The following is a 25,987-nucleotide window of genomic DNA, read 5'->3' on the forward strand; positions in this document are numbered from 1 at the left end:
CAGCAATATAAGAAAATACGCTACAGTGCAACTGCGGAGAGCAAACGATAAAAGATATAGAAGGTATTCTGTTTCTGTTTCTTACTAGGAAAACAGAGAAACCAAAGTACAATCAAAACTTGGTTACAGCTTTTCTGCTTCTCTATTGTCGTCCAAAGAACTTAAGAACGGGAAGAACGAGAAGAAGCGTTTGTTCCAATTACTCTCTAGGCCCTATCCTCTGAAACAAATCCATACACTGAGAGACAAGCAGCCGTACCCATCATGAGCCTTCCGGAACGAAATAGGCAGCCAAGTTTTTCCATTCTGCTGAATCAGTTTCTCCCTTCCCCCCTTTTTCCCGTATCTGTTTATTTACTCATTATGTCAAAATTTGATATCATATACTCACTCATACAGCTTATTAGTACCGTCGCTGCCACTACTGTGTCTCCATCTCTGTATTTATACGTGTTTATGCATTTCTTTGGCTGCCGCTTTTTTCCTCATCACCATCACCATCACCATCACCACCATCACCTACTCTCCCGCTTTTCTCTGCCTCGTAATGTTGTTCTGTTATCTATAATTCAATAACCTTTATGGCTTACCCTCTCGTTTCGATTTAATTCGATTATTGCCCAGATGAGCAAAGCTCTAAGTTACTTGGTTAATAGTCATTGTTGGCACAATAAGGTAATAAATTAATTGTTGATATAGATCGATCGATATACACTATACCCACATCCATACCATAACCACGTACATAACCTTTGAAATACTCTCTTTATCTTCGTTATCAAAAGTAATGGCTGCCAACAATATATACAAATTTCCTCAGTACTCATCTCTCGTCTCCGAGGCTCCCTTCAACTAACTAAATCGGATTCCTCATTGTACACTCTCTAGTACAACAAATTAAGCGTTATGCCATGGTATATCCTCCCTCTCTTTTACTTTCTTTTTGCACTCATATCACTATACTATAATATTATTTTACTTCTTTCAGTACCAACAAAGCTACACATTTACTCTGATAAGTTCAATAAATATACAACTCATTTTAAATACTTCACAGACCCTTACAAACTTCTATATTAAGCATTTATTCAATTATAATTAAAAGCATATATAAGGACATCATTATTTTTGACATCTTTTAATCATCCTATTCAACTCAATGGTTCATTGAATGCTTGATGTACTCTTTCGCTTCATCTCTTAATTACCTTTACACTTTTTAGCCTCATCATTCTTATTACTTTCTCTACGTTATACTTATTTTTTCATTATTTTTTTTTTCCTTTTTTGGTCTTCTTGATAGTAGCAAAAAAAAAAAGCTTAATTATATATAAGCATATAACACAGCAGTGATATCATTACACACATCATTAATCTATTTATTAAACTATTACTATTTAAACATAGCTATTATTTTTTTATATAGAAATTAAACAATAAAAAAAATCTGTCTAGCAATTTTCTTCATTTTTTTTTTAATAATATTTTCCCATCTTTAAAATTTACTATTAATCAGAAATATAGAAAGAGACTGAAAAAAGCATATTAAATAATTATTAAATAAGAATTTTTTTTTAAAAGCAGATTTTCTATTACTTTTTTGATTATTAAGGATATCATATTTTGTTAAACAAGAGAAAACTTACAAATTTACCCCAACAGATTACTATTTTTTATAAAATAAAAATTATCTTTCAAGCATAGTATGGCTTCTATTGAATATGATTACAATGAATTCTATGCTCTATCTCCCGATGAAACTGCTACTTTGTTGAAAACTGATACATTAGTAGGTTTATCTCAAAATGATGTCCCAAAAAGACTATCAGAAAATGGTGACAACTCGTTAGGTGATGATTCTAAAATCGATTACAAAGCGATGGTTATCCATCAAATATGTAATGCTATGATTTTAGTCCTTTTCATTTCGATGATTATTTCATTCGCAATCCGTGACTGGATTACAGGTGGTGTCATCTCTTTTGTCGTAGGTGTCAATGTCGTTATCGGTTTATTACAAGAATATAAAGCTACTAAAACAATGAATTCTCTAAAGGCTTTATCTTCACCAAATGCTCACGTGATCAGAGATGGTAAAAGTGAAACCATACCATCTAAGGAAGTAGTTGTTGGTGATATCTGTCTTGTTAAGGTTGGTGATACCATTCCGGCCGATTTGCGTTTGTTCCAAAGTAATAATTTCGAAACTGATGAGGCTTTGTTAACTGGTGAATCTTTACCTGTTAATAAAGATCCTGAAGCTATATATGAGAAAAATATCGATATCCCAGTTGGTGATAGATTGAATATTGCTTATTCTTCTTCTACCGTAGTTAAAGGTAGAGCTTCTGGTATTGTAGTTAAAACTGGTTTAAACACTGAAATTGGTAAAATTGCTAAATCATTACAAAATACCGAGAACTTAATTTCAAGGGATCCTACTAAAACTTTCTGGCAAAATTCATGGATAACCATAAAACAATCTCTAGGTGCTTTCTTGGGTACAACTATTGGTACCCCATTACACCGTAAATTATCTAAATTAGCTATCTTATTATTCTGGGTCGCTGTTGTTTTTGCAATTGTTGTTATGGCTTCTCAAAAATTTGATGTCGACAGAGGTGTGGCTATTTATGCTATTTGTGTTGCCTTATCCATGATCCCTTCATCATTGGTTGTCGTGTTGACTATTACAATGTCGGTTGGTGCGGCTGTTATGGCATCAAGAAATGTTATTATTAGAAAATTAGACTCTTTGGAAGCCTTAGGGGCTGTCAATGATATTTGCTCGGATAAAACTGGTACTCTAACTCAAGGTAAGATGATTGCAAGACAAGTATGGATTCCAAAGTTTGGTACCGTCTCAATCACCTCCTCAAATGAACCATTCAATCCTACTATTGGTGAAACTAGTTTGATCCCTTCCTTATCTCCATATGAGTACTCTCATAATGAAACTGAAGATGTGGGTATTATACAATCATTCAAAGAGAAATATTATTCAGATGAATTACCTAAGAGCTTAAACAAGAATTTATTCCATAAATGGTTAGAAACTTCTACTTTGGCAACAATCTCCACTGTTTTTCAAGACAAAGAAACTCAAGAATGGAAGGCTCATGGTGACCCAACAGAAATTGCAATTCAGGTTTTTGCAGCTAAGATGGATTTGCCACGTTCTAAATTAACAGGAGAAGTATTTGGTGCTCAAGATAAAGATGATAATAGTGTTTCAAGCATGGATGAAGAACAGGAAAAAAAGACTGGTTCAGACTCTGCTCAATTTGTTCATGTCGCCGAATACCCATTTGATTCAACTATCAAGAGAATGTCTGCTATCTACCAAAACAGAGATGAGAACACACATGAAGTGTACACTAAGGGTGCATTCGAAGGTGTTTTGAACTGTTGTTCTTACTGGTACGGCGCTGACGGAACTTTACAACCTATGACTGATGATGATGTCGAAACAATTAAAAAGAATGTCGATACTCTGTCTTCTGAAGGTTTAAGAGTGTTAGCATTTGCTTCCAAATCCTACAAAGATTCCGATTTAGATAACTCTACTATGCACAGTATTCTTCACAGTAGAACATTTGTTGAGAATGATTTAATTTTCTTGGGTTTGATTGGTATTTATGACCCTCCTAGACCAGAAACAAAGGGCGCTGTTAAGAAATTCCATCAGGCTGGTATCAATGTTCGTATGTTAACTGGTGATTTCCCAGGTACTGCCAAAGCTATTGCCCAAGAAGTTGGAATTTTACCAACTAATTTATACCATTATCCAAAGGAAGTTGTCGATGTCATGGTAATGACTGGCTCACAATTTGACAACCTCTCAGAAGAAGAAATCGACAACCTACCTGTATTACCATTGGTTATAGCCCGTTGTTCTCCACAAACAAAGGTTCGTATGATAGAAGCTTTACATCGTCGTAACAAATTTTGTGCTATGACGGGTGATGGTGTTAACGATTCACCATCATTGAAATTAGCTAATGTCGGTATTGCTATGGGTATTAATGGTTCAGATGTCGCCAAAGATGCTTCTGATATTGTTTTAAGTGATGATAACTTTGCATCTATTTTAAATGCTGTTGAAGAAGGTAGAAGAATGGCCGACAATATTCAGAAGTTCGTGTTACAATTGTTAGCTGAAAATGTCGCTCAAGCCTTGTATTTAATTATTGGTCTAGTCTTCATGGATAAAGATCATAAGTCTGTTTTCCCATTATCTCCAGTCGAAGTTTTATGGGTTATTGTTGTTACATCTTGCTTTCCTGCTATGGGTTTGGGTTTGGAAAAGGCAGCACCAGATTTAATGGATAGACCACCAAATGATTCTAAGCACGGTATATTTACTTGGGAAGTAATAATTGATATGTTTGCTTATGGTATTTTGATGGCAGGTTGCTGTATGAGCACATTCACATCTATCATGTATGGTTTCTTCGATGGTGAATTGGGTTATAACTGTAACAGAAAATATAACGATAGTTGTCACGATGTATTTAGAGCTCGTTCAGCTGCCTTTGCTACTATGACTTGGTGTGCCTTAATTCTAGCTTGGGAAGTAATCGATATGAGAAGATCTTTCTTTAGAATGCAACCAGAAACTGATTCACCATTCACACAATTTTTCAAAGATATTTGGGGAAACCAATTCTTATTTTGGTCAGTTATCTTTGGGTTCGGTTCTGCATTCCCAGTTATATATATTCCAGTTATTAACACCGATGTTTTCTTACACAAACCAATTGGTGCCGAATGGGGTATTGCCATTGCATTTTCTGCAGCATTTTGGATGGGTGCTGAATTATACAAATATATCAAGAGATTATACTTTAAGAACAAGTTGAAAGCAGTTAATCCTGAAAATGACTTGGAGAAGAAATCCAATAGAGATCCTTTCGAAGCTTATAGTACATCAACTACCATTCAAACTGATATTTACATTCCAAAAAAGAACTCATTTTAAATTTCACAATTTAGCGTAACGCTCAAATTTATTCTGTACATTAGATTTTTCAAGATGGTAGAGAGTATATCCGCCATTTATAATATGATACTACTATATAATAATACTAATACCTTTCTGCATTTTTTTAATTTCTAAATTTTATATTCTAATTTATTATTTTTTTATTTATACTTCTATGAATTAAAAGATTTAAGTTTCTAACTGAAGCAAATTTATTACAATTTCGAACAACCTAATTACAATTAGTTAAATAATAAAATTATCTTATACACAATGAATAACTCATAAGGTGTTACATTAAATTTAATTTTCTTCCTTCTTAGTTTCATCTCTTTGAGTATCTGGTTTCAAGGTTGGGAATAACAAGACTTCTCTAATGGTGTTAGAATCAGTCAAGAACATGGCCAATCTATCAATACCACAACCCCAACCACCAGTTGGTGGTAAACCGTATTCTAATGCATTACAGAAGGTTTCATCAATCAATTGGACTTCATCATCACCTTGATCCTTTTGTCTAGCTTGTTCTTCGAAACGTTCTCTTTGGTCGAATGGGTCATTCAATTCAGTGTATGCATTACAGATTTCCTTGGTAGCTACAAAAACTTCGAAACGTTCACATAAACCTGGTTGATCTCTAGAGTACTTAGCTAATGGAGACATCATTTGTGGGTGACCGAAGATGAAGGTTGGGTTAATACAGGTATCTTCTAATTCACCAACCAATTTGTCTAACATACGGGCGTTAGTTAATGGTGGAGGACAGTCCAATTTGTTGTCAATCAAGATTTGTTTCAAAAAGACACCAGTTTCTGCGGTATGCAATTGATCACCAGCTGGGAAAGTAACGTTGAAGGTCTTTTCCAATTCTTCAATCATGTTGATTCTCTTCCATGGTCTAGTGAAGTTCAATTCCATTTCCTTTTCTGGGTTGCTTGGATCTGGGTGATATTTGATGACATAAGAACCAGTGATTTCCTTAACCATTTCTGAGAATAATAATTCGGTCATATCCATCAAATCGTAGACATCAGCGTATGCTTGATAGAATTCACAAGTGGTGAATTCTGGGTTGTGAGTCATATCGATACCTTCATTTCTGAATTGTCTACCGATTTCGTAAACACGGTCCATACCACCGACGACCAATTCTTTTAAGAACAATTCTGGGGCAATTCTCATGTACATGTCCATATCCAAATCGTTGTGGTGAGTGACGAAAGGTTTAGCGGTGGCACCACCGGCGATGACATTCATCATTGGAGTTTCGACTTCAATAAAGCTTCTTTCATCCAAGAATTTTCTGATGTAAGAGATAATTTTAGAACGAGTGATGAAACGGCCTCTAGCGTCTTTGTTCATAATTAAATCCAAGTAACGCTTTCTGTATCTAGTTTCTTGATCTTTGAAACCGAAATGATCAGCTGGCAACATGTGCAAACATGGGGTCAATAATTCGATACGTTCGACGAAGACAGAGATTTCACCTTCACCACCTTTCTTTGGTTGGGTTCTACCGACGTAACCTTCGACACCTACGATGTCACCTCTTTTCAATAAATCATGGTCTTGTTCATAAACATCTTGGTTACCGTAATCTTGTAATTGAGACATAACTTGAACTTCTACACCATCACCGTGTAAGACGTAAAACTTCAATTTTGAACCAGATTCTCTCTTGGCATGGATTCTACCAGCGATGGAGACCTTTTCATTTGGCAAAGTTTCACCTCTTTGCAAGTAAGCGTATTTTTTCAAAAATTCTGGGTTTGAAATGCTAACGTTGAATTTATGTGGATATGGGTTTGGAGTCTTTTTTTGTCTTAAATCTAGAATTTGTCTTGATCTAGCTTCAAAGTATTGGGAAGGAGTTAGATCAGCCAATGCGTCATCTTTCTTCTTTTTACCTTCAGCCTTTGGTGGAGCAGCAGCTTTCTTTGCAGCTTTCTTAGCTTCGACTTGTCTTTGTTTAATACGTTTTTTCAATTCAGATTTGGAAACCATTTCACCGGTAACATCATCCAAATGTAAGTTGGCTACATTTTCAGTAACCTGTTTAGTAGCTTCTTCTTGGGACATATCTAATTATTATATGGTTGTTTGATATCCTCCTGTTATAATAAATTAATATAATCGGTTCAAAAAGATAAATCAGGTTGAACAAGATTTATATATATTTGAAACTCAGACACAATCTGCGTAAGTATAAGTAATAAATATAAATATATATGAATATATAAGAGAATCACAGGTTTATTGAAACAATCAGTCAGTAAAAAGAATCAAGACGACAATGATAAGAGATACAAAAAGTGTGTGTATCCAAGATTTAAATTAGATCAAATAGTAAGTAGTTGTATAATCTTGATGGAATCTTCTTCTCATCTCTTCTTTTTTTTTTTTTTCTTGTCGTCAAAATTTTTCACTTTTTCTTTTTCTTTCTCTTTCCAGAATCGGTTCAATTGTCGGTCGTTTCTTTTTTGATGATTTCTTTCGCATTTCGAAAGAAAAGAAATGGAAACACGGACAAACCATAGTCACACCGGACAGACATAATCGCTTACCACGAAAAGCACGTGCCAGAGTCTAACCAATTTCCCTTCCGCCTTTTCCCCACCGGTATGGTGGAGAGAGACAGAGTAAAAGAAAAACACAAGCAGATCAGAGAGAAGGACACAACAGAAAACGGTATCCGGGTAACTAGACAGAGACAGAGCCAAGAAACAGAGAGTCCATGTATGTGTGAAAGCCCACGTGACTTCTTTTTCTCTTCCTACATACATCTCACTTCAAATTTTTTCGGGTCCTCGCCTCCCCCCCACAGGCCTACACCCGTTTCTCTACGCATCTGTGTCAAAACTAAACTGGCCGATACCCAAAACCAGAACACATATCCTCATCCATCACTATGCGATACTACACTGTGCCATATTGTTGTTAACTATGGTATGCTATACTATACTATGCGATACTATGCGATACTATGCTATGCTAATACAGTTACACACACTGTGTTAAGTTTATCGAAATTTGAAATTTGAAATTTGGCCCCTTTTCGATACGATACGATACGATATGATGCAAATGAAATTTGATTTATTTCAGAGATATCGATTCTATTTCGATGTTTCGATGTTTCGATGTTTCGAATATTAATTAATACTAATATTAATACTAATTTTATTATCGATTCGGTTTATATATTTGTATGTGCTCTTGTTACATACATTAGACTATCAATTTCTGTATCATTGTATTTACTACTCTTCTCTCTCTTTTCACGTCTGCCTACAATCACCTTTTCATCCCTCCCCAATTATACTATCTCAACGCCCTCCCCTCCAACCCCCTGTGCTCACAGCTGTTCTTTGATTTGTTTTATATTTTAAAGAGCGAAAAGGTGTTCAAGCTTAGTTTAGTTTAAGATATATTATATATATATAACTACAGTATTACACACACATACACATACACACACTGATACTCTATTTCAGGTTCATATCTGGCTCGTCACTTTTAATCTTTTGTTTTCTTTCTTCCAACTAACTATAGATTGGGCTTATAGGTGTGCACTCACATTATTCTTCTGGTAAGAACTAAGATTTTTTTTTATCATTATCATTATCATTATTGAAAGACAAATAAAAAAAAAATTGTATAAGCTTATACTTTTTTATTCACATCTATTTTGCATTATTTATTGGTTTGATACCTTTCAACTTATACTTGCTTCCCATCCCATCCCATCCCATCCCCTCCCCTACCCTCCATTCCCTTCTCATTAGATCGATTATGTCTCCATCAGATGGATCGTCTTCAAGAGGAGCTAACTGCTCAGGAAATAAACCTTCTGCTGTAGAGAAATTCGCAAACGGTTCCACTGTAGTGGTAGGCAATAAAAAAGTGGAAATTGTGAAATATCTCACTGAAGGTGGTTTCGCTCAAATTTACATCGTCAAGTTCCTGGAAAATTCAAATGAATTCGACAGTAATAATTCTAATATACCTTTAAAAATTGGAGATTTGGCATGCTTGAAACGAGTCCTAGTCCAAGATGAAAATGGTTTAAATGAAATGAGAAATGAAGTAGAAGTAATGAAATTATTAAAAGGCGCACCAAACATAGTGCAGTATTTCGATTCAAACGCTTCTCGTCGTAAAGATGGGACTAACGGATTCGAAGTATTGCTACTAATGGAACTATGTCCAAATAAATCATTGCTAGATTTCATGAATCAAAGATTAACTACAAAATTATCGGAAAAGGAAATTTTAACAATTATGCATGATGTAACATTGGCTGTAGCTCAAATGCATACTTTATCACCACCTCTAATACATAGAGATATCAAAATAGAAAATGTTTTGGTAGATTCCCAAAATGGTTTCAAATTAGCCGATTTCGGCTCAACTTCAAAATGTTTCCCTGCTGTATCAGCTCATCAAGATATAGCAATTTTATCACAAGATATTTTCATGCATACTACCCCACAATATAGATCCCCTGAAATGATCGATCTTTATAAATGCCTGCCAATTGATGAAAAATCAGATATTTGGGCATTGGGTATTTTCTTATACAAATTATTGTTTTATATCACCCCATTCGAAATGACAGGACAATTTGCAATTTTACATTCAAAATATGATTTCCCACAAACTAATTACTCTTCAAGATTGATAAACCTAATTATTATTATGTTATCCGAAAATCCAAATTTAAGACCAAATATATATCAAGTTCTACATGAAATTTGCTCAATATCAGGTACTAGATTAGAAATTACAGATAAGTATGGTCAAGGTCCTTATAACTTTGATCAATTTAGAAAATTCCAAAATGAATTACAATCTTTACAGGTTCAAATGTTTAATTTACAACAGAGAAAAACAGAAAATGATGGAAAGTTAAATCAATCAGATGAAATACTGCTGAATAACTTATATACATCGACTTTTGAATTATCACCAAAGATTCCTATAGATTCAAATTCAATCCCAAACACAACTATAAGTACAGGTTCAAATTCAAATTATTTATCTGTCACGCAAAATGACCAACCTAGCATCTTTTCTAAATCAAGAAATCAATCGGAAGAAAGGTTGGAAAATAGGAAATCTGTAATATCAGAAGATAGATTATCAAGGCATACATCAAGCACTAATGACTCTAACAAAAATACTCAACCGCCCTTATTTTCTGAGTCAAATATACAACTAGAAAGAGCGATTAGCATAAATGTTTTAAATGATACTGAACAATATGAAACCGCGGCACAAATGTATAAAACATTAAGTGGCCCTCATCCAGGCCAATCTGTGGATATTCCAAAATCTATAGAGCAACCGTTGGCTGAATTTAACTTATCTGCTCCTATTTATTCACAAAGACCGAAGAGTTCAAGCTCATTTTCCTCAAGTGGAGCAAAATCATCAAAGAGCACACATCTAATACGTCAAGAATTAGAAAAGGAAGAAGCTTCAAGTATTGAAACAACAAAGAAACAAGATGCCACAGGTGCAACAAAACAGCATAAATCAAATAACCCATTCCCTAAAATGACTGAAGAATATAAGGCAAGCTTACCAAATCAACAGGCAGCTAACACTTACTTTATGAATGAATTACAGAATGCAGCCCCTATGACTATGGAGAATAGTCAATTTCCAAATACTGATAATTCAGCAACATTACCTTCCATTTCTCAGAATAACCAACAAACGAACATTATTGGCCAGAACCAGACATTGCCCCAACCATTTCAGAATCCACTATATTTTGACGCCAGGGAAACATATGCCAATTCTCAACCTCAGTTGAATTTTCAAACCCCTCAGCCACCTAATGTTCAACAAAATCCTGTTAATACGATACCAAAAGCAAACATTCCAAATGGTCAAGTCGATATGAGAATGAAGTTTAACTATGGGGTTCCTAATGTCCAATATTTTCAAGTTCCATATTCGACTTCCCCAACTACTGCAAATATGAACAAACCGAACCTAGGAAATATAAATACCAATTCCATGGTTAGCAAGACTCCAGTGATGAACAGCGTCACTTCTGGAAAGGATGATGCTGTACCACCACTACCTCCACATCCAAGGAAAGAAAAGAGTTTATCTCGGAAGAAGTCAATTCATGAGGAAATTGAACGTAATGAAGACGAACGGGCAAAAATAATTAGTGATAGAATTTTGGATGAATCAAATGTATTAATAGAACTCTCGCCTCCAAGACTACCTAGGAAACCTTCTAACAAAAAGTCCGAAGAGAGCACCGGTATGAAGAAGTCAAGAAGTTTTGAAAAGCCAAGAGCTAATCTAGATCTTACTTACAATGAATTAGATTTTAGCCAAGATGATTCTCAAACCACGCCAGGAAGTGATGCATCGCCAACAGACGAATTAGAGAACTCGATGTTGTCAAGTGAAAGTATTGATATAAATTTAGATGATGCTAAAAAGGGCAAACATCTTGGTAGAATATCAAATATCAATAGCATTAAAAATGATGAGGTTAAATTTAAGTCACCTTTACTGATTACAGGAGACAATTCTCATCCAAGATCAGAACTTGTATCAAAAGGACATAGTTCACGATCAAAGGATGACAGCTTTAAAAAGACTACTGTTGACATTAAAAATTCACGCCGTTCTTTAGATTTAAAGTATCAAGAAGTTCATTTTACTTCACCAGATTTGAAAGCTCAATCAAGGGCATCTAACCCTTCAACAAATAAAAATAGCAATATCCAAACGGGCCATTCAGATAGTTCATCTTCTCATTTACATTCAAATTCCAATTCACATGGGAATGTATTTCAGTATGGAAGTACCTCTAGCCACAGGAATAATAATGAATCAACATTATCACGTAATGGTAACAGAGTTAACCACGACTTAGAAAAATACAAAAATTCAAGAAAAGGAGAGAGTGGTAGCAGCATATCGCTATCCAGCGAAGTGAGAAATTCCTTTTCTAGAGCACGTCAATCTTTAGATCTTGAAAGACTGCGTCGTGATAACTTTAAATCAGAATCCTCCAGTGGTAAAAGAAGGTCTTTCTTCTCGGTGTTCAAAGGCGACAAGAAATAAGCACATCAAAACTATCTGCCTATTGATACAATTATTTATATACTGCTTTCTTTATTTAGTGTAACATTTATCAATTTAAAGCAAAACAAAACTACGATGGTATTTTTTTTTCCTTCTACTTCTGGTAAATACTTTTTAAGATACTTCTAATAGCTATAAGTAAACTTTTTTGATATCCAACTTTCAGGAATCAATCTTGCTTTTCAGATAGAGATCGATTAACTCTTATCGAGAAAGTAGTTAACAATGAGCAAGATCAATTATCAACTACTAAAGATAGAGTATTTATCTAGCTTCCACAGACACTAAATTATATAAGATGCTATACAATTCAACCAATTGGAACTAGAAAGGGTCCTTCTTGTGAAGAGATGGCTTTTCATTTATAGTAATTCTAACGAAACGTAATAAAAAAAAGAAAAGGTTTTTTCTTATCTGTCTTTTCACCTTTCACTCTTAGATTGTTCTCAATTTGTAAGTAGTTCCGTGGATATCTAATTTTTCATATATGTATATACTGTTGACAATTGGATATTCAACCTAGTAAAACACCAGATACCTCAATTCGGAACTGAAGATGATACTGCCATCTCAAGTCTACAAGAGAGCACAAGGCTTAACTGTCAAAGAAACTCTTTAGTTTTGATCAATACAATTCAGGCATAGATTTCTTCATAGCCCATTCCATTTATTAACAATGGAAACTATTTCCCATTGATCGAATCGAGCATCGGCTTACTTTATGTAACTGAAGAAACTGTTTTTTACTAAGGATTGAATTGTTAATTAATTGAATTAATTCTCTATATCGATGGTGCATCCCATGGATCTTTGACATATCTAATGGGTTGGCTCTATTACGTCGATTTCTATATTTGTTGTCACGGAAATATTGGCTTAAAATTCGTCTAGTTTCATTGCCAAACAGTGTGCTTTCTTTTTAAAATCATTTATTTGTATAATTATGAAAAATATCAGAATTGATGATAACAATAATGGTTATGATCGAGGTATTATTTCCTATTCTGGGATCACATATTATCATTCTTGAAATTGAATATGTTACAAAGTTTCCAAGATCAACAACAGTAAAATAAAACGAACCCAACACTATGGAATTTTGTAATGGTTCTTCACCCCACACAAATATACAAAATGAAATCTCTTGTTAATTCTTAAGAGATCATAATCTATAAACATAACAAAGAAACACATTACCTTTCATCAGATACATACTTGTGTACTTAAACGAGTGGTTTTGCACTTCGAGTGGAATGAATTATTGTTAAATATCAGTTCATCGAAGTCAAATTAAAACAAAATAATAATAAAAAGTAAAGAGGAATAATGTTTTGACCTGAAATGTCTACACCTCATCCAACTTTCCGGTTGTCAACTTCGAACAAGTATTAGTAAGGAGAATTGGTAGGTTGATGGTAAGTTACATCAAACTGAGAGCTAAAGTAGCGAATTGATTCAGCTCATCAGTATGCCTTGTCTCTTTTTAATGGTGAACCATTAAGCAACAAATTGAGTAGGGTATTCTTGAAGAGAAATAGGATAGAATTGATAGAGACAGAGAGAGATGCTCTTCTTTTAAGAGCCATCCCATCAATTTCTGTTCATATGAGCTAGGTCAGAAAGTTGTGAGGTTCGAAATGGATGAAAAAAAAAATGAAAAAAAGAAACGAAAATAATTTTTAAGTAAAGAAAACGAGTGAATTGGGCTATTTGCAGTTGCTAAAAATGGGACTTTATTGGGAAAGACAAGCATTAATGCATTTTTAAGGCTAAGTTTTCTACACTACTCAACAATGGTCAATTAGTATTATAATTTGTTGCTTTTAGTTACTCTAGTTTATTAGCAAAGTCCTTTTCATAATCCAGAATGCTGCTCTTTATGTTTTACTGTTAGTAGAGTGAATTGATGTGAAGAGCTAAAGAAACGCAAAAAAATTTTTTATCGAAATAGTGGCATTAGTTTAAGCTTAAAACTATTTCTTATCATAATAATGAACCAATCACCAATTAACTGAGTAATCAGGTTGATTATCTTTCAATCTGGGCTTATGAATGAATGTTCCGTGCCATCTTAGCAGGAATCAGAAATCCGGTGAGATTCCATGGAAGCTTCTTGATGACCTGCAGTAGGTATTTACCTATCCATTCCTTTTTCTATAAATTTTCCCATGAAGTTTCTGTTATAGACCTTTAAACGAAATTAAATCAAGTGATAAGATGGCTATATCAATTTTAAACTTTGAACTAATATAGCGAGGCAGATTTGTCCACATTTAAATATATATAAGAGGATCAAATTGAAATATGACATCCAAATTCTATTACCATCACTTGTAAATGTACATTATATATTTGTATATACTCTTTTTCACTGTAGTAACCAAATATCTCAACAAGTTGCAAAATACCATTCTGCATTAAAAGTTGTTAATAACATACAAGGAAAGCTCCATCCTGATTGACTATTATACAAATAACAAATATATATTACTAAAGAATTGATAATGTCTACCCAAGAATTCACTACTACAGCTTCTCCTAGCAAATATGTCTCATCAATGCAATATGTAGAGACTGGTCATCAGAGAAAACTACGTAAGGGTAAAGGTAACTTCTTCGTTGAACTGCTCGAAAAACTTGGTGAAAAGTTATATTGGATCTACTACATCCATTTGCCATTTTATTTAATGACTTCATTCGATTCATTCTGTCTTCACAGCTCATTTCTAATTGCATTCACTGTTGGTTGTTTCGGTTTCATTAAGTACTGTTTATAAGAGAATCCAATTTGTAGGTTGGCTTCCGTCAGTTAAGTTGAACCTCATCAATCCAGTACAAACACACACATAGAACTACAAAAAATACCTTCATTATCATAATCATTTATGCATTCCAATGTTCATATATTCAACCTTTTTCAATTTTTATAGAACATATTTAACTACAATTTATATAGAACATATTTAACTACAATTTATATAGAAAACTAAATATAACGCTCATTTATTTCATTATTTATCTTCGTAACAGTCCCAGAAGTATATCAACATACATTAAATGAAAATTAATCCTTATTCCATGTCTTGTTGATCCAATACCCCATTCATAAACTACGTTTTTGATATATCTCATCTTGTTTAACCAGTGTGATATCTCTCCTGTTCTTGATTTAAAATGGTTTCGGAGCTTCGGTGAAATATCACAGGACAGACAGATCAAAAAAACGACTAAGATCCAAAGATCACTTAGTAAAGAATATAATGGATCATCCAATAATGACATGAAGTATATTTAAGGAGATGGTCTTTTTTGATGGATTTTAAATTTGTCATTTAATTTAACTCCAAGTTTGCAAGTCCATACAAGAAATTCGGGATCAACATTTTCTGGCTATATTGTTAATATTACTAGGATAAACTAAAAAAAATAACTAAAGTATAATAGAAAATGAATTATATGAATTATAATTATGACCGTCCTTCTTTGGATAATTCATTTGCAAGTGGCATCTCATTTAATTCTCAATTAACTATGTATGATGGTTCTGAGAAAATGGACAATATGATTAAGAATGGATCTTTTAATAATAATAGTACGACTAACAATAATAACAATGTCAATCCTAAAAGTAATGTCACGCCAACTACAAATTTTCCATTACATCCGCATCAACAAATGAATACATATCAATATTATAATAATTTGAAAGGAAATTTAACTGGGAATAATCAAGAACACTTATCAAGTAACCCTATTTCATCAAATAATGCCAATATTTGGAGGGATCAATTAAGTTCTAGTTCTCAAAATGGCGATGATAATTTAAACGTCATGGAATCAATTGGGACATCTACTGCAGGTAATTTAACTTCAAATAAGAGCTATGTCAATCCTAGCATCAATACAAGCTATAACAGCATGTTTGACACATATTCAAACACTACTGAGTCTTCAAATATTAATCAAAGAGAAATAGATGAAGAGTTGAAATTATTATTACAAGTTAAGGAGACTCAAATTGAATCATTAGAAAATGAAATTCAGAAGTTAAAGGGGATCTTTAAGAGTGGATTTAAAAATAAGAATAAATCAATCGGTAAAGAAAATATTAACAATTCAAATAAGAATAATGGTGATAAAATTTCTATACCTTCTACATTAGAGAATATTTTCAGAAAATTATCTGTCGCTTTGCATGACAAAGAACAAGAATTAGCGGTTACAATGAGAAATTTAGAGAGTGTATTAACAGCAGTTGCTGCTGAACCAAGTAATTCAATTACAAAGTATGGAAGATATGATATCGAGTCACTTTCTCATAAGATAATAGTCAGAATCGAGACATTGACTAAAGAAAATAGAGAGATGTCAAAGATGTTGGCATATGGGAGATCCAAAGAAACACAGATTGAACTACAGTTAGTAAAGAAGGAAAATGATGAATTGAAAGATCAGATACGAATCTTACAACAACAGCATCAAAAAAGTGGGAAACAGAAAAAACAATAGTAAAATATATCACAATTATTACTCTTTATTAGAAAATATTAGAATTACGACTCAACCAACTGGGAAAACCTATTAACAATACCACTACACTTAAATATCACTTTGCATATATTACTTAATGGCTTTAGATAAAATAGACAAAACAATATAAAATTAAACTGAAGATAATACAAATACAATACTTTCCTGGAATGATGATTTCTATCATTGTTATTACTAAATTATTATTATTAAAATTACTATATAAATATGGTTTCCATTCTTATAGGGAATTGGTTTTTAATTGGGAAACAAAATTCCATCGTTGGAACAATTATGCAAACTAAGATAAACTTGTTATATTATAGACACCTTCCTATACAATTTCATCTGAAATCGATTAACTACAGCACATTTCCAAAATACAACAACATAATAAGATGTTACATAGTGAACCACAACATCCATCATCTTCCTTTTGAGGTGGAGCTTGTTGAATATATATTGGTTGAGGTTGTGGAGGTGGTGGTTGTTGATAGTACCCACCTTGTTGTGGAGGGTACTGTTGTTGAGGAGGATATTGTTGAGGAGGATATTGTTGCTGTTGATAACTCATCTTTGATATGTAAAAAATTCTTTTCTTCTAATTAAGCTGACGGATGGAGTGGCAGGTCAATTGTAATCACTTAAAGTACTTGATACCTTTGAATAGTCGCAGATTTATTAAAATCAATTCTTGATCTAGTGGGAAACAAAGACGAATTAGAGATGTGGCTTGTCAATCTTTGTAGATGAGTTCCTAATGGTACCTGTAAGAGGCTATAAGTTTATATATCAATTAGAAACACTATTGTGAAAATTTTTTTTTCTATAAATTTGTTAAAACATAGAAGTCTTACTAGACAATAGTGTCTTAAGAACTAGGAAGATAACAATGAGTTTTATATCAATTTCTAAATAAAACAGCAATTGAAACAGATTCTGATCCAAATTGAACTTCAACAAGAGACAGCAAGAAATCTAAGTACGACAACAAGAGATGGCCTTGCTAGCATGGAAAGAATCCTATAGTTATGAAGCTACTATTACTACTGCTACTACTAGTAATCGAACTCGAATTCGAACTCAAACTACAGCTCTCTAAGAGCTCGAGCTAGGGCTAGTTCTCCTGCTGGAAAAAAAAAATGTAAAAAGAAAAATTCATACTGGAAGAAAAGAGAAAAGCAACAAGAATATTGGGTTTGAGATTTTTGACTACAAAGTTTAAAAAGAAACCAATTACTTCAACTCAGCCACTTTCTTAAACCAGTTTCTTCAAGAGAAGCAACAATAGTTCGATGCCTGTTGCTATTTAACCACATATACACTCGCATACATCCCTGCCTTGCCTTGACTTTGATGATGTTGGTAAAATGAATTATTCGATCAAGCGATTAGTGATTAACGTCAAAAGGGTAACATAAAAACTTACAATTTTAAGCCTACTTCATGGTTCAATTTGCTTTTTATTGGACACTAGAAGTGTTTTGTGCTTACATTGCTCTTACGTAATTAACCGGTTGTTAACGGTTGATCAAGCAAAAGAAAGAAAGACCGAAACAAAGAAAGAAGGACAGATTGGGTTAAAATTACTGGACTATATAATTTTCCAAATAATGCTTCCATTTTAAGTTACATTTCTCCGATCCCCAAATACATTTATCACATTGTTCAAGATCAATCAATCAACCAATCCATAAATTAATCCAGTATTGTTAAGTAGCCATATGCTCGTTGACCATGTTCAACTTGTATCCAATTATGAGATTTATTTTTATTGTTGATAGTATGTAAGATGGATCTATGACGTTTCCAATCTATGTATTAATCCGATTCAACTTTAGCTAGTTTGGTAGCGTAAATTGATGAGGAAGTCAAAGATAGCAACAAAAGACTTTGTAATTTATGACAATGCAGGTAGTCGTTATGAATATTGTTGCATTTCTCTGTATTGTTGGATACAAGAAAGGTTGCTTTGGTATATTGATAGTGCAATTATATATGTCAATAAATTAAGTAAAAATTGGTATGATATGATATGATGTGATGGTTTCGAGGTGGAGATTGAGATGGAGGCAAATATATCAAGCGGGGGAAGAAAACATGGTCCTATTTGTTTCTATGTAACATTCATTTAAAAATCTGTATCGTGAATGAATGCAGGGATTCCATTAAAAAAAATTCTTGTAGGCAGTAAAAAAATGGATAATGGTCTTGTATTAAATTTGATACTGTAACTTGCCCAATTTTCTTTGGATGACTGAAGTTTATGCTTAATAGTACGATTCTTTAACTTAAACGGAGATATGAATAGAATGAGCTTACTATTTTGCGGAGGGACTGTGGTGAGAATAAACTAAAAAAAAAAATAAGGTCCTACCCGGATTCGAACCGGGGTTGTCCGGATCAAAACCGAAAGTGATGACCACTACACTATAGGACCAATAAAATTAAGTGATTTTCAAAAAGAACTATTTTGACTAAATCGTCGCCATTAAGAAATATTTTACCTAAAACCAGCCACTACTTCTGTAAACAAAGCCACAACCAGAACCGTATTGGACCTGTTTTACCAGATGTAATAGGTGTATCAAGAACTTAAAAAATAATTACCATCAGCATAAACGTTTTGGATCTAAATGGCACGGGATTTCTTAAATTCTATTAATTGCAAAATATATGTGTATTATTCTTGTCGGTTTAATTAAGATTTGTCAGAATTATGAGGTAACACGTGATATATACGTATTACGACATTATTCATATAGGATAAAGAAATGTTACTTTACACGAAAGTGTTATTTCTGACGTTAAAACTTTTCCAACACTTTATATAAGAAATGACAAGATCTTAATTGACACTTGTCATGTTAATTATATTCCCATGTGTATATTATATACTTTAATACACCGGATCAATATCAACTTATTAAGAATGTCCTTGGAAATAAATAAAGAATCTATTACTATGAATGATTCGGTAGAAAAACCACAACATAATTCTCTACAAGATTAATATTATGATAGCACTTAGGAGACTAGGAAATATTAGCGTTATGAACTGATTGTTAGGAATATCATTATGTTGCATTTCAATATAGGCGTATCTCAGGAGACTTTATTCTTTAACAATTGGAATATTTGATACTATAACTTGCATGTTAATAACAAATGCTATAGAATATGCAATTATATTAATCTCGAGTTAATTTAGTATTATTCAAGTAATAATGATGAGATCCCTAAGTAAATATGATCGTTAATTTTTCTTGAAGAATAATTAGACGAATTTCGAGATCACAATCGAAGTTCATTTTTTGTCGCCAATTGAACTTATATTCTAAAATTTTTATACTAGCTCTTGAATTTTATCTCAGTCATATAATAATGATACTAACATTTAAATACTACTTCGAGAAAGAATATATCCGAGTACTAGTGGAACTTAAAATTACTTTGGTCCAACTTTTGTTCTTACTAATAGTGATAGTTGGGTTATTCCATTATAACTGAAACTCAGTAAATTAATAATATTAATTAATTATATTTTTAAAAGTATTTAAAAACTCCATCTCAGTTAATGGATCGCAAATGCGATCTACAGTGTCGCGTAATATCGCAAAATGTATTGATAATTTCAAAGCTAATAATTTGGCTAACCATTAACAGATTGATATAATACTCTAGATCCCACCAAAAACAATACAGTTTATGCCCTTGTAATTTAAACAATGTATATTTTAGAATTATTGGCACTATGTTATCACTAGGTTTCTCATAAGACGAATTCCAGAGATTTATTTAGTCAGGAATCTATATTGAAAAAGAACTGGATAATTTGACAACTGATTTTGTTATGTTACAAATAATATCAATATAACATATAAAACTGGTAAAAATGAAAGGAATATAAATGAACTATCCTTAAATTTATAGTATGACAATACATCTCATCGTTAAAACAAGCCCTGACATCTTTAAAATTCAGTCCGTACTAAGAAATTTATTTCGAAGAAAATTTTTTTTCACATGTTCGAAGTGAATTTTGAAAAATTTCGAAAACATATAAAAGCACCAATACCAATTTAATGTTGACACTTCTTTGAACCATCAGTATTTGGTATTGATGTTGAAGTAATTTATTACTTCTGATAATGGAGACAAGGTGATCAATTGAGATCATTGGTTGGATTAATTGCTTCAGTTGAAGCCATATGTCTATTTTTATAGTCATATGTTCTTTATCTTAATATATGATAATTAATAAAGGAATGTTTATGATGAGAAAATGTCCTTAGTGACAATGCTATAAACCCAGCTCTTCGATTATAATTTATTATAAAGGGAGAAGAGAATATGTCAAACGCTCTGATACATTTTTTTTATTTACTGGTTTCTTGTTTAATATTTACATGATATTCGTTATACATTTATATATAAATATGCTATGAAGCACGGTTTATATTAATTATTTCTTGGATGCAGTAGATTTGAAAAGAACTATATCGTTATCTTCCATGATATGTTTTTTCCCAACTCTTTTAATTAGGCCTTTAGATTTCAAATTAGATTCCTTAATATTTTTCGATCCAGATTCTATCAAAGAATTATAATTGATAACTTCAGCATTTATAAAAGTTTTTTGTAGGTCAGTGTGAATGACCCCAGCTGCTTCTGCTGCAGTAGTTCCATTTCTGATAACCCACTCTCTTACTTCGATATCGCCACATGTGTAGAAACTGATTAAACTTAATAGGTTTTTGGTTTTCTTAATTATCGAAGGAACTATTGAACCAATTAACATAGGGTCGATAGGAACATCGGTGATACCTCCTAATTCATTGTTGATAATATCAGAACAGTAATTTTGAAATTCTTTTTGGTCATCTTTTAGTAAATTGTGCTTGGTTTCGAAATGTCCACTGAAAGGCAATAAATCATCACCAGGTGAGTTTTCTGTTAACCAATCTTTAACTTCTTTTATGACCGGAGTTTTATCCTTATCTACTTGAGATAATATATATTCATGTGGATTGACATTCAATAAAACCAATGTAGGTTTAGCAGTAAGGAAATTGTATGTATTCAAAATGGAGATTTCATCGGTAGTCCAGTTCTGTTTGTAATGGATTATTTTCTTACCATTATATAAATGATCCTGAAGTTCATTTAGAAAATTAACTTCTCTTTGTAACAATTGTCCATCTTCTTTTGGTCCTAATCTATTTTTAAGTTTTTTATTCAATCTTTCAGTTGCATTCTCTAAAAATTCCAAATCTTTTAAAATCAATTCATCATTTACCAATTCCAAATCTCTTATCGGATCAACTGTCTTCTCTAAATGAATGATTTCATCATCTTTGAATCCTCTCACAACATGAAGAATTGAATCGATATTTCTAATGTCATTTAGAAATTTATTTCCTAGACCTTGTCCTGATGATGCACCTCTTGTTAATCCTGCTATATCATATAAAGTCAAAGGAGCATGAATGATTCTTTCACTTTGATAAAATTCTTTTAAATAATCTAACTTCTCATTTTGTATTGGAATTCTATAATCTAATGGATCAATTGTAGCAAATGGATAATTAGCAGGGTTGCCCAATTTAGAATTGGTTATTGCTTGGAAAAGTGTCGATTTCCCAATATTTGCCAAACCAACTATACCAGCCTTTAAATTAGTGGTATTTCTCCCTAGCATATCAAATAATGCCTCTTTGAAACTTCAATCAACTAAAATTTAAGAGTTTAATTGATATCTTATCTGTAGTTGTTACTATTCCATATTAATTTTCCATTATGTATGAAGCATATTTAAAATTCAAAAGATATATTGAATTAGATATTGATAATGAAAAGGCGTCTTGATTTGGAAAGAAGGGCCATATTTGTGAATTTAAAGAAATATTAAGTCTGGCTGAAAGTCGGAATTATTAATAAATACAGTAATAATATATGCTATGAAAATATGCTAATTCAATAATTACTTAATCTACTTATTGGGATGTAATTAGTACATCGGTTGGGTCTATATTATCTATTATCAGTTAAACTTGAAAAACTGAGAGAAAAAATTGAACTTAAAACACTTGAGATAAGATTTGAGGATATCAGTCCATTGGACGCAATGAGTTATAATGCTCACCTAATGAATAACTATGCTTATAGTATACCAAATTCAATACATCTAGAGAATTATCATCTGATTCATTGATAATATGGAAATTTATAGAGTTATTGTTTAAGTTTGCCATTACTACTTTAATAGTAACGTTTAATGATTTTGATAAAGATAATAATTCAATCTCACCACCCCATTTAGCAGTTTCCGAGATTTCCTTAATATATTCATCCAAATCTTTTAAGTCACCAGTGGTTTCATCAAACATAAAAGGTATGAAATCATCTCTATTTTTATCAACATATTCACAAGACAATTTTCTCAACTCAGATACGTCATTATATTGGATCTTATTATTACTATTATTGATACTAATAGTCAATTGATCTAGTATCGATGCAAATAGACAATGACCGTCTGGTTTAATATCGTATTGTACAAACTTATGCTCCAAACAGTAATCGTCTAAAACTGTTTGTTCTATCTCTTGATAATTTGGTTGGTTTGCAGCTTCTTCTCTAGCTTCCTCCTTAATTTTTTCAATTTTTTGTTGCCTTTTTGCTAGTCTTTCCTTTTGTCTGTTTCTAGATTTCCTTGGTTGATTGGTGTTGGCAGTAGAAGAGAGGGTATCAGATTTTGATTCGTCTTGTTGCTTTGTCTCTATACTTAATTGAGCTAATAACATTTCTGGAGTGATTTCGTCTTCGTCTTCGTTTTCGATTCCATCATTGCCATTACTGAATCTATTCAATTCCTTCTTGTGCTTTTCATCCAATTCAAATTGCAAATTTTTACAATTGTCCATTATCTGTTTTCTATTTGATTTCTTCATATTGCCTTTCATCGAGTTGATCTTGTTGGACAAATCTTTTTGTTCCTTGAGATGGCGTTTAACCATCTCATCATAACTTTCCTCCACAATATCACTGTTCATTATTATAAAAGTGCAAATAGGTAAAAAAATAAGATACTTTGTCTTTTATAGCACACTCTTGCTTTGGAATCAACTAAAACCACCCCGAGCTACTGCAGATGCTGAAAATAATTTTTACGAATAACAATTCACCAACTCAAAGAGTATTGAAGCCTTATATCCCAAACACAACTTTATAGTTGATTAAACATGTGCTTATCACTTCGAAATAATCTAATATAATTCAATTCTTTTTAATTTTTTGACTTCAGTTCTTGTCAAACCAATTCAATTTTTCATTTCAAATCGATGAGAATTGAAATTTTATTAGGGAAAATGTCGTCTTCCTACGGAATATTCTAAGCGAATCAGCCCAGAGGGACCCTTTGCCATATGAAGTACACAGACCGACACAACCACAATCATACCAGGAAGTATATATCTTAAAGAAGTGAGCATCCTGTCGCCTTACCAGTACAATCAATCAATCAATCAATCACAAGAGTTTGACAAACTCTTGTCAGATCTCCATCTTTCATTGCCAGTCGTCAATACTTTTCATTACAATTTCAAATATCAAAACGAAGAGTAATTGCTTATGCCAATATATTACAACCAGTGATCAATTAACAAATCAATATTCATCCAAATTGAATAGCTAGCATACTATACTTGGTCGTGTGTCGTTGTTGTTGTTGTTGTTGTTGGTTCTACTTAAGTTAAAGGTTTTATGTATGGTCTTGGATCAACATTTCTCTTATATCTCTGCTACCCTCATCACTATATACGCCATAGTAAACGTCTTTTATTTTCTTGCGATATCTCGATTTGTAATTATTAATCAAAAATTTAATGTATGCAATAGATAGAGATATATAAGCTAATATAATATAATATAAGAAGACCTTTAATAAGCAGATATTGATGGTCTTGGAATAATGTTGTTGTTTTAAACTCATAGATAGCAAAGATACCAGAGTCTTTTGGACTGCTTTTGTCGTTTATAAGGTACTTGTTGGTGGTTCTTGGTTTGTTTTTTTGGTTTTTTTTGGGGAAATTATCAAGTTCTTCAGGTTAAGTTTAGATTTAATTTTTATTTTTGCTTCAGAAGTTTCCAAGTTTTAGTGAAATTTTCAGTTAGCTATGATGTTGAGAAGTGTTGGTTCTCGTACTCTGGTTGTGAAGACTGCGGTCAGTGGTGCTTTTATTAGAGGAACTGCTCGTCCTGCGTTAATTGCCGCTTCAAGATTATATTCTTCCTCAGGAAATCACGATCATTCTGATCAAGGGAATTGGAAGACTCGAATTCGTGAAAATATATTCGCTGCTTCTTTAGGTGCTGCTATAACTCTGGGGGCAATCTATACTATCATACCTAAATGCAATTGCAAAAAGAAAACTTCTGTGGTGGCACCTGTGGTAGCACCTGTGGTAGCACCTGTGGCTGAAATAACAGTTATCGAAGAGCCGGTTGAATTTGAACAGCCAATCCCTATCCCAGCTGAAGAGGAAGTCGCTGAATTAGATTTCAACGCTTCAAACGTACCAGATTCAAGTGTTCCAATTCTAGATGCTTCTCTTGAGAATGCCGTCGAAGTTGAACAATTGGTGGAAGATATCTTGGCAGATGAGGTACCAGTAGAAGTTGTCGTTCTTGAAGATGACGCTGACACTATTGAAAATACTACCGATACAGCAGAAGTTGAAGAGGTAACTGGCTCAAGTATCGCTCCTAGTGATGATTCTGAAGTCTTAGTAGGTGAAGTTAATGTAGAAAGTCAAGATCAAGGTCAAAGCAATAATCCAGATGTGACAGAAGAAGAAGAAAAACCAGAAGGGGCTTATAATCCTGACACCGGTGAAATTAATTGGGATTGTCCTTGTTTAGGTGGTATGGCACACGGTCCTTGTGGTGAGGAATTCAAAGAAGCATTTGCTTGTTTTGTGTACTCGGAAGCTGATCCAAAGGGTATTGATTGTGTTGAAAAATTCAAACATATGCAAGACTGTTTTAGAAAATACCCTGAACACTATGAGGAACAACTAAAGGACGAAGAAGATGCAATCAGTGCTGAAAATGAAACAGAGGTTAACTCTGCTTCTTCTCAACCTGAAACAAAATCTTCTGACAATTAATAAAAATAAAGATAATATTCTCGAAAGCTTTAATTTTAATTTGAGATGCTTGTTTTAAACTAAAATGATTATCTTACTATTTACGTGCAATTTTAAAGTCCTATCAGATCTCAGACATCATATCAGAAAGAGAAAAAAACAGTAATTAAAAATTAAAAAATAATAATGCACTCAAGTTAATACT

General features: G+C 32.8%; 8 protein-coding genes and 1 non-coding gene across 9 annotated transcripts; 5 read left to right on the plus strand and 4 right to left on the minus strand.

Annotated features, from left to right (window-relative positions):
- Positions 1 to 1,705: 1,705 nt before the first annotated feature.
- On the plus strand, positions 1,706 to 4,981 carry Kpol_1052p20 (uncharacterized protein; the record flags this gene model as incomplete). Its single annotated transcript, XM_001644481.1, has 1 exon — positions 1,706 to 4,981. One exon carries the CDS (start codon positions 1,706 to 1,708, stop codon positions 4,979 to 4,981), a length of 3,276 nt encoding a protein of 1,091 aa, XP_001644531.1.
- A 306-nt stretch (positions 4,982 to 5,287) lies between these two features.
- KRS1 (lysine--tRNA ligase KRS1) lies at positions 5,288 to 7,063 on the minus strand (the record flags this gene model as incomplete). The annotated part of the gene is made up of 1 exon (XM_001644482.1): positions 5,288 to 7,063. One exon carries the CDS (start codon positions 7,061 to 7,063, stop codon positions 5,288 to 5,290), a length of 1,776 nt encoding a protein of 591 aa, XP_001644532.1.
- A 1,713-nt stretch (positions 7,064 to 8,776) lies between these two features.
- Positions 8,777 to 12,082, plus strand: Kpol_1052p22 (uncharacterized protein; the record flags this gene model as incomplete). The annotated part of the gene is made up of 1 exon (XM_001644483.1): positions 8,777 to 12,082. One exon carries the CDS (start codon positions 8,777 to 8,779, stop codon positions 12,080 to 12,082), a length of 3,306 nt encoding a protein of 1,101 aa, XP_001644533.1.
- Positions 12,083 to 14,607: 2,525 nt separating this feature from the next.
- Kpol_1052p23 (uncharacterized protein) lies at positions 14,608 to 14,880 on the plus strand (the record flags this gene model as incomplete). Its single annotated transcript, XM_001644484.1, has 1 exon — positions 14,608 to 14,880. The coding sequence occupies one exon, from the start codon at positions 14,608 to 14,610 to the stop codon at positions 14,878 to 14,880; it is 273 nt and encodes a 90-aa protein (XP_001644534.1).
- Positions 14,881 to 15,550: 670 nt separating this feature from the next.
- Kpol_1052p24 (uncharacterized protein) lies at positions 15,551 to 16,612 on the plus strand (the record flags this gene model as incomplete). The annotated part of the gene is made up of 1 exon (XM_001644485.1): positions 15,551 to 16,612. One exon carries the CDS (start codon positions 15,551 to 15,553, stop codon positions 16,610 to 16,612), a length of 1,062 nt encoding a protein of 353 aa, XP_001644535.1.
- A 2,389-nt stretch (positions 16,613 to 19,001) lies between these two features.
- Positions 19,002 to 19,073, minus strand: Kpol_1052trna3. The gene has a single exon. It is a non-coding gene; the product is annotated as a tRNA-Gln (tRNA).
- A 2,025-nt stretch (positions 19,074 to 21,098) lies between these two features.
- YLF2 (Ylf2p) lies at positions 21,099 to 22,334 on the minus strand (the record flags this gene model as incomplete). Its single annotated transcript, XM_001644486.1, has 1 exon — positions 21,099 to 22,334. One exon carries the CDS (start codon positions 22,332 to 22,334, stop codon positions 21,099 to 21,101), a length of 1,236 nt encoding a protein of 411 aa, XP_001644536.1.
- A 409-nt stretch (positions 22,335 to 22,743) lies between these two features.
- OTU2 (deubiquitinase OTU2) lies at positions 22,744 to 23,688 on the minus strand (the record flags this gene model as incomplete). Its single annotated transcript, XM_001644487.1, has 1 exon — positions 22,744 to 23,688. One exon carries the CDS (start codon positions 23,686 to 23,688, stop codon positions 22,744 to 22,746), a length of 945 nt encoding a protein of 314 aa, XP_001644537.1.
- Positions 23,689 to 24,810: 1,122 nt separating this feature from the next.
- On the plus strand, positions 24,811 to 25,803 carry MIA40 (Mia40p; the record flags this gene model as incomplete). The annotated part of the gene is made up of 1 exon (XM_001644488.1): positions 24,811 to 25,803. One exon carries the CDS (start codon positions 24,811 to 24,813, stop codon positions 25,801 to 25,803), a length of 993 nt encoding a protein of 330 aa, XP_001644538.1.
- Between the last annotated feature and the right edge of the window lie 184 nt (positions 25,804 to 25,987).

Source organism: Vanderwaltozyma polyspora, genomic scaffold (genome assembly GCF_000150035.1).
Source record: "Vanderwaltozyma polyspora DSM 70294 KpolScaffold1052 genomic scaffold, whole genome shotgun sequence".
In the NCBI taxonomy this organism is placed as follows: domain Eukaryota; kingdom Fungi; phylum Ascomycota; class Saccharomycetes; order Saccharomycetales; family Saccharomycetaceae; genus Vanderwaltozyma; species Vanderwaltozyma polyspora.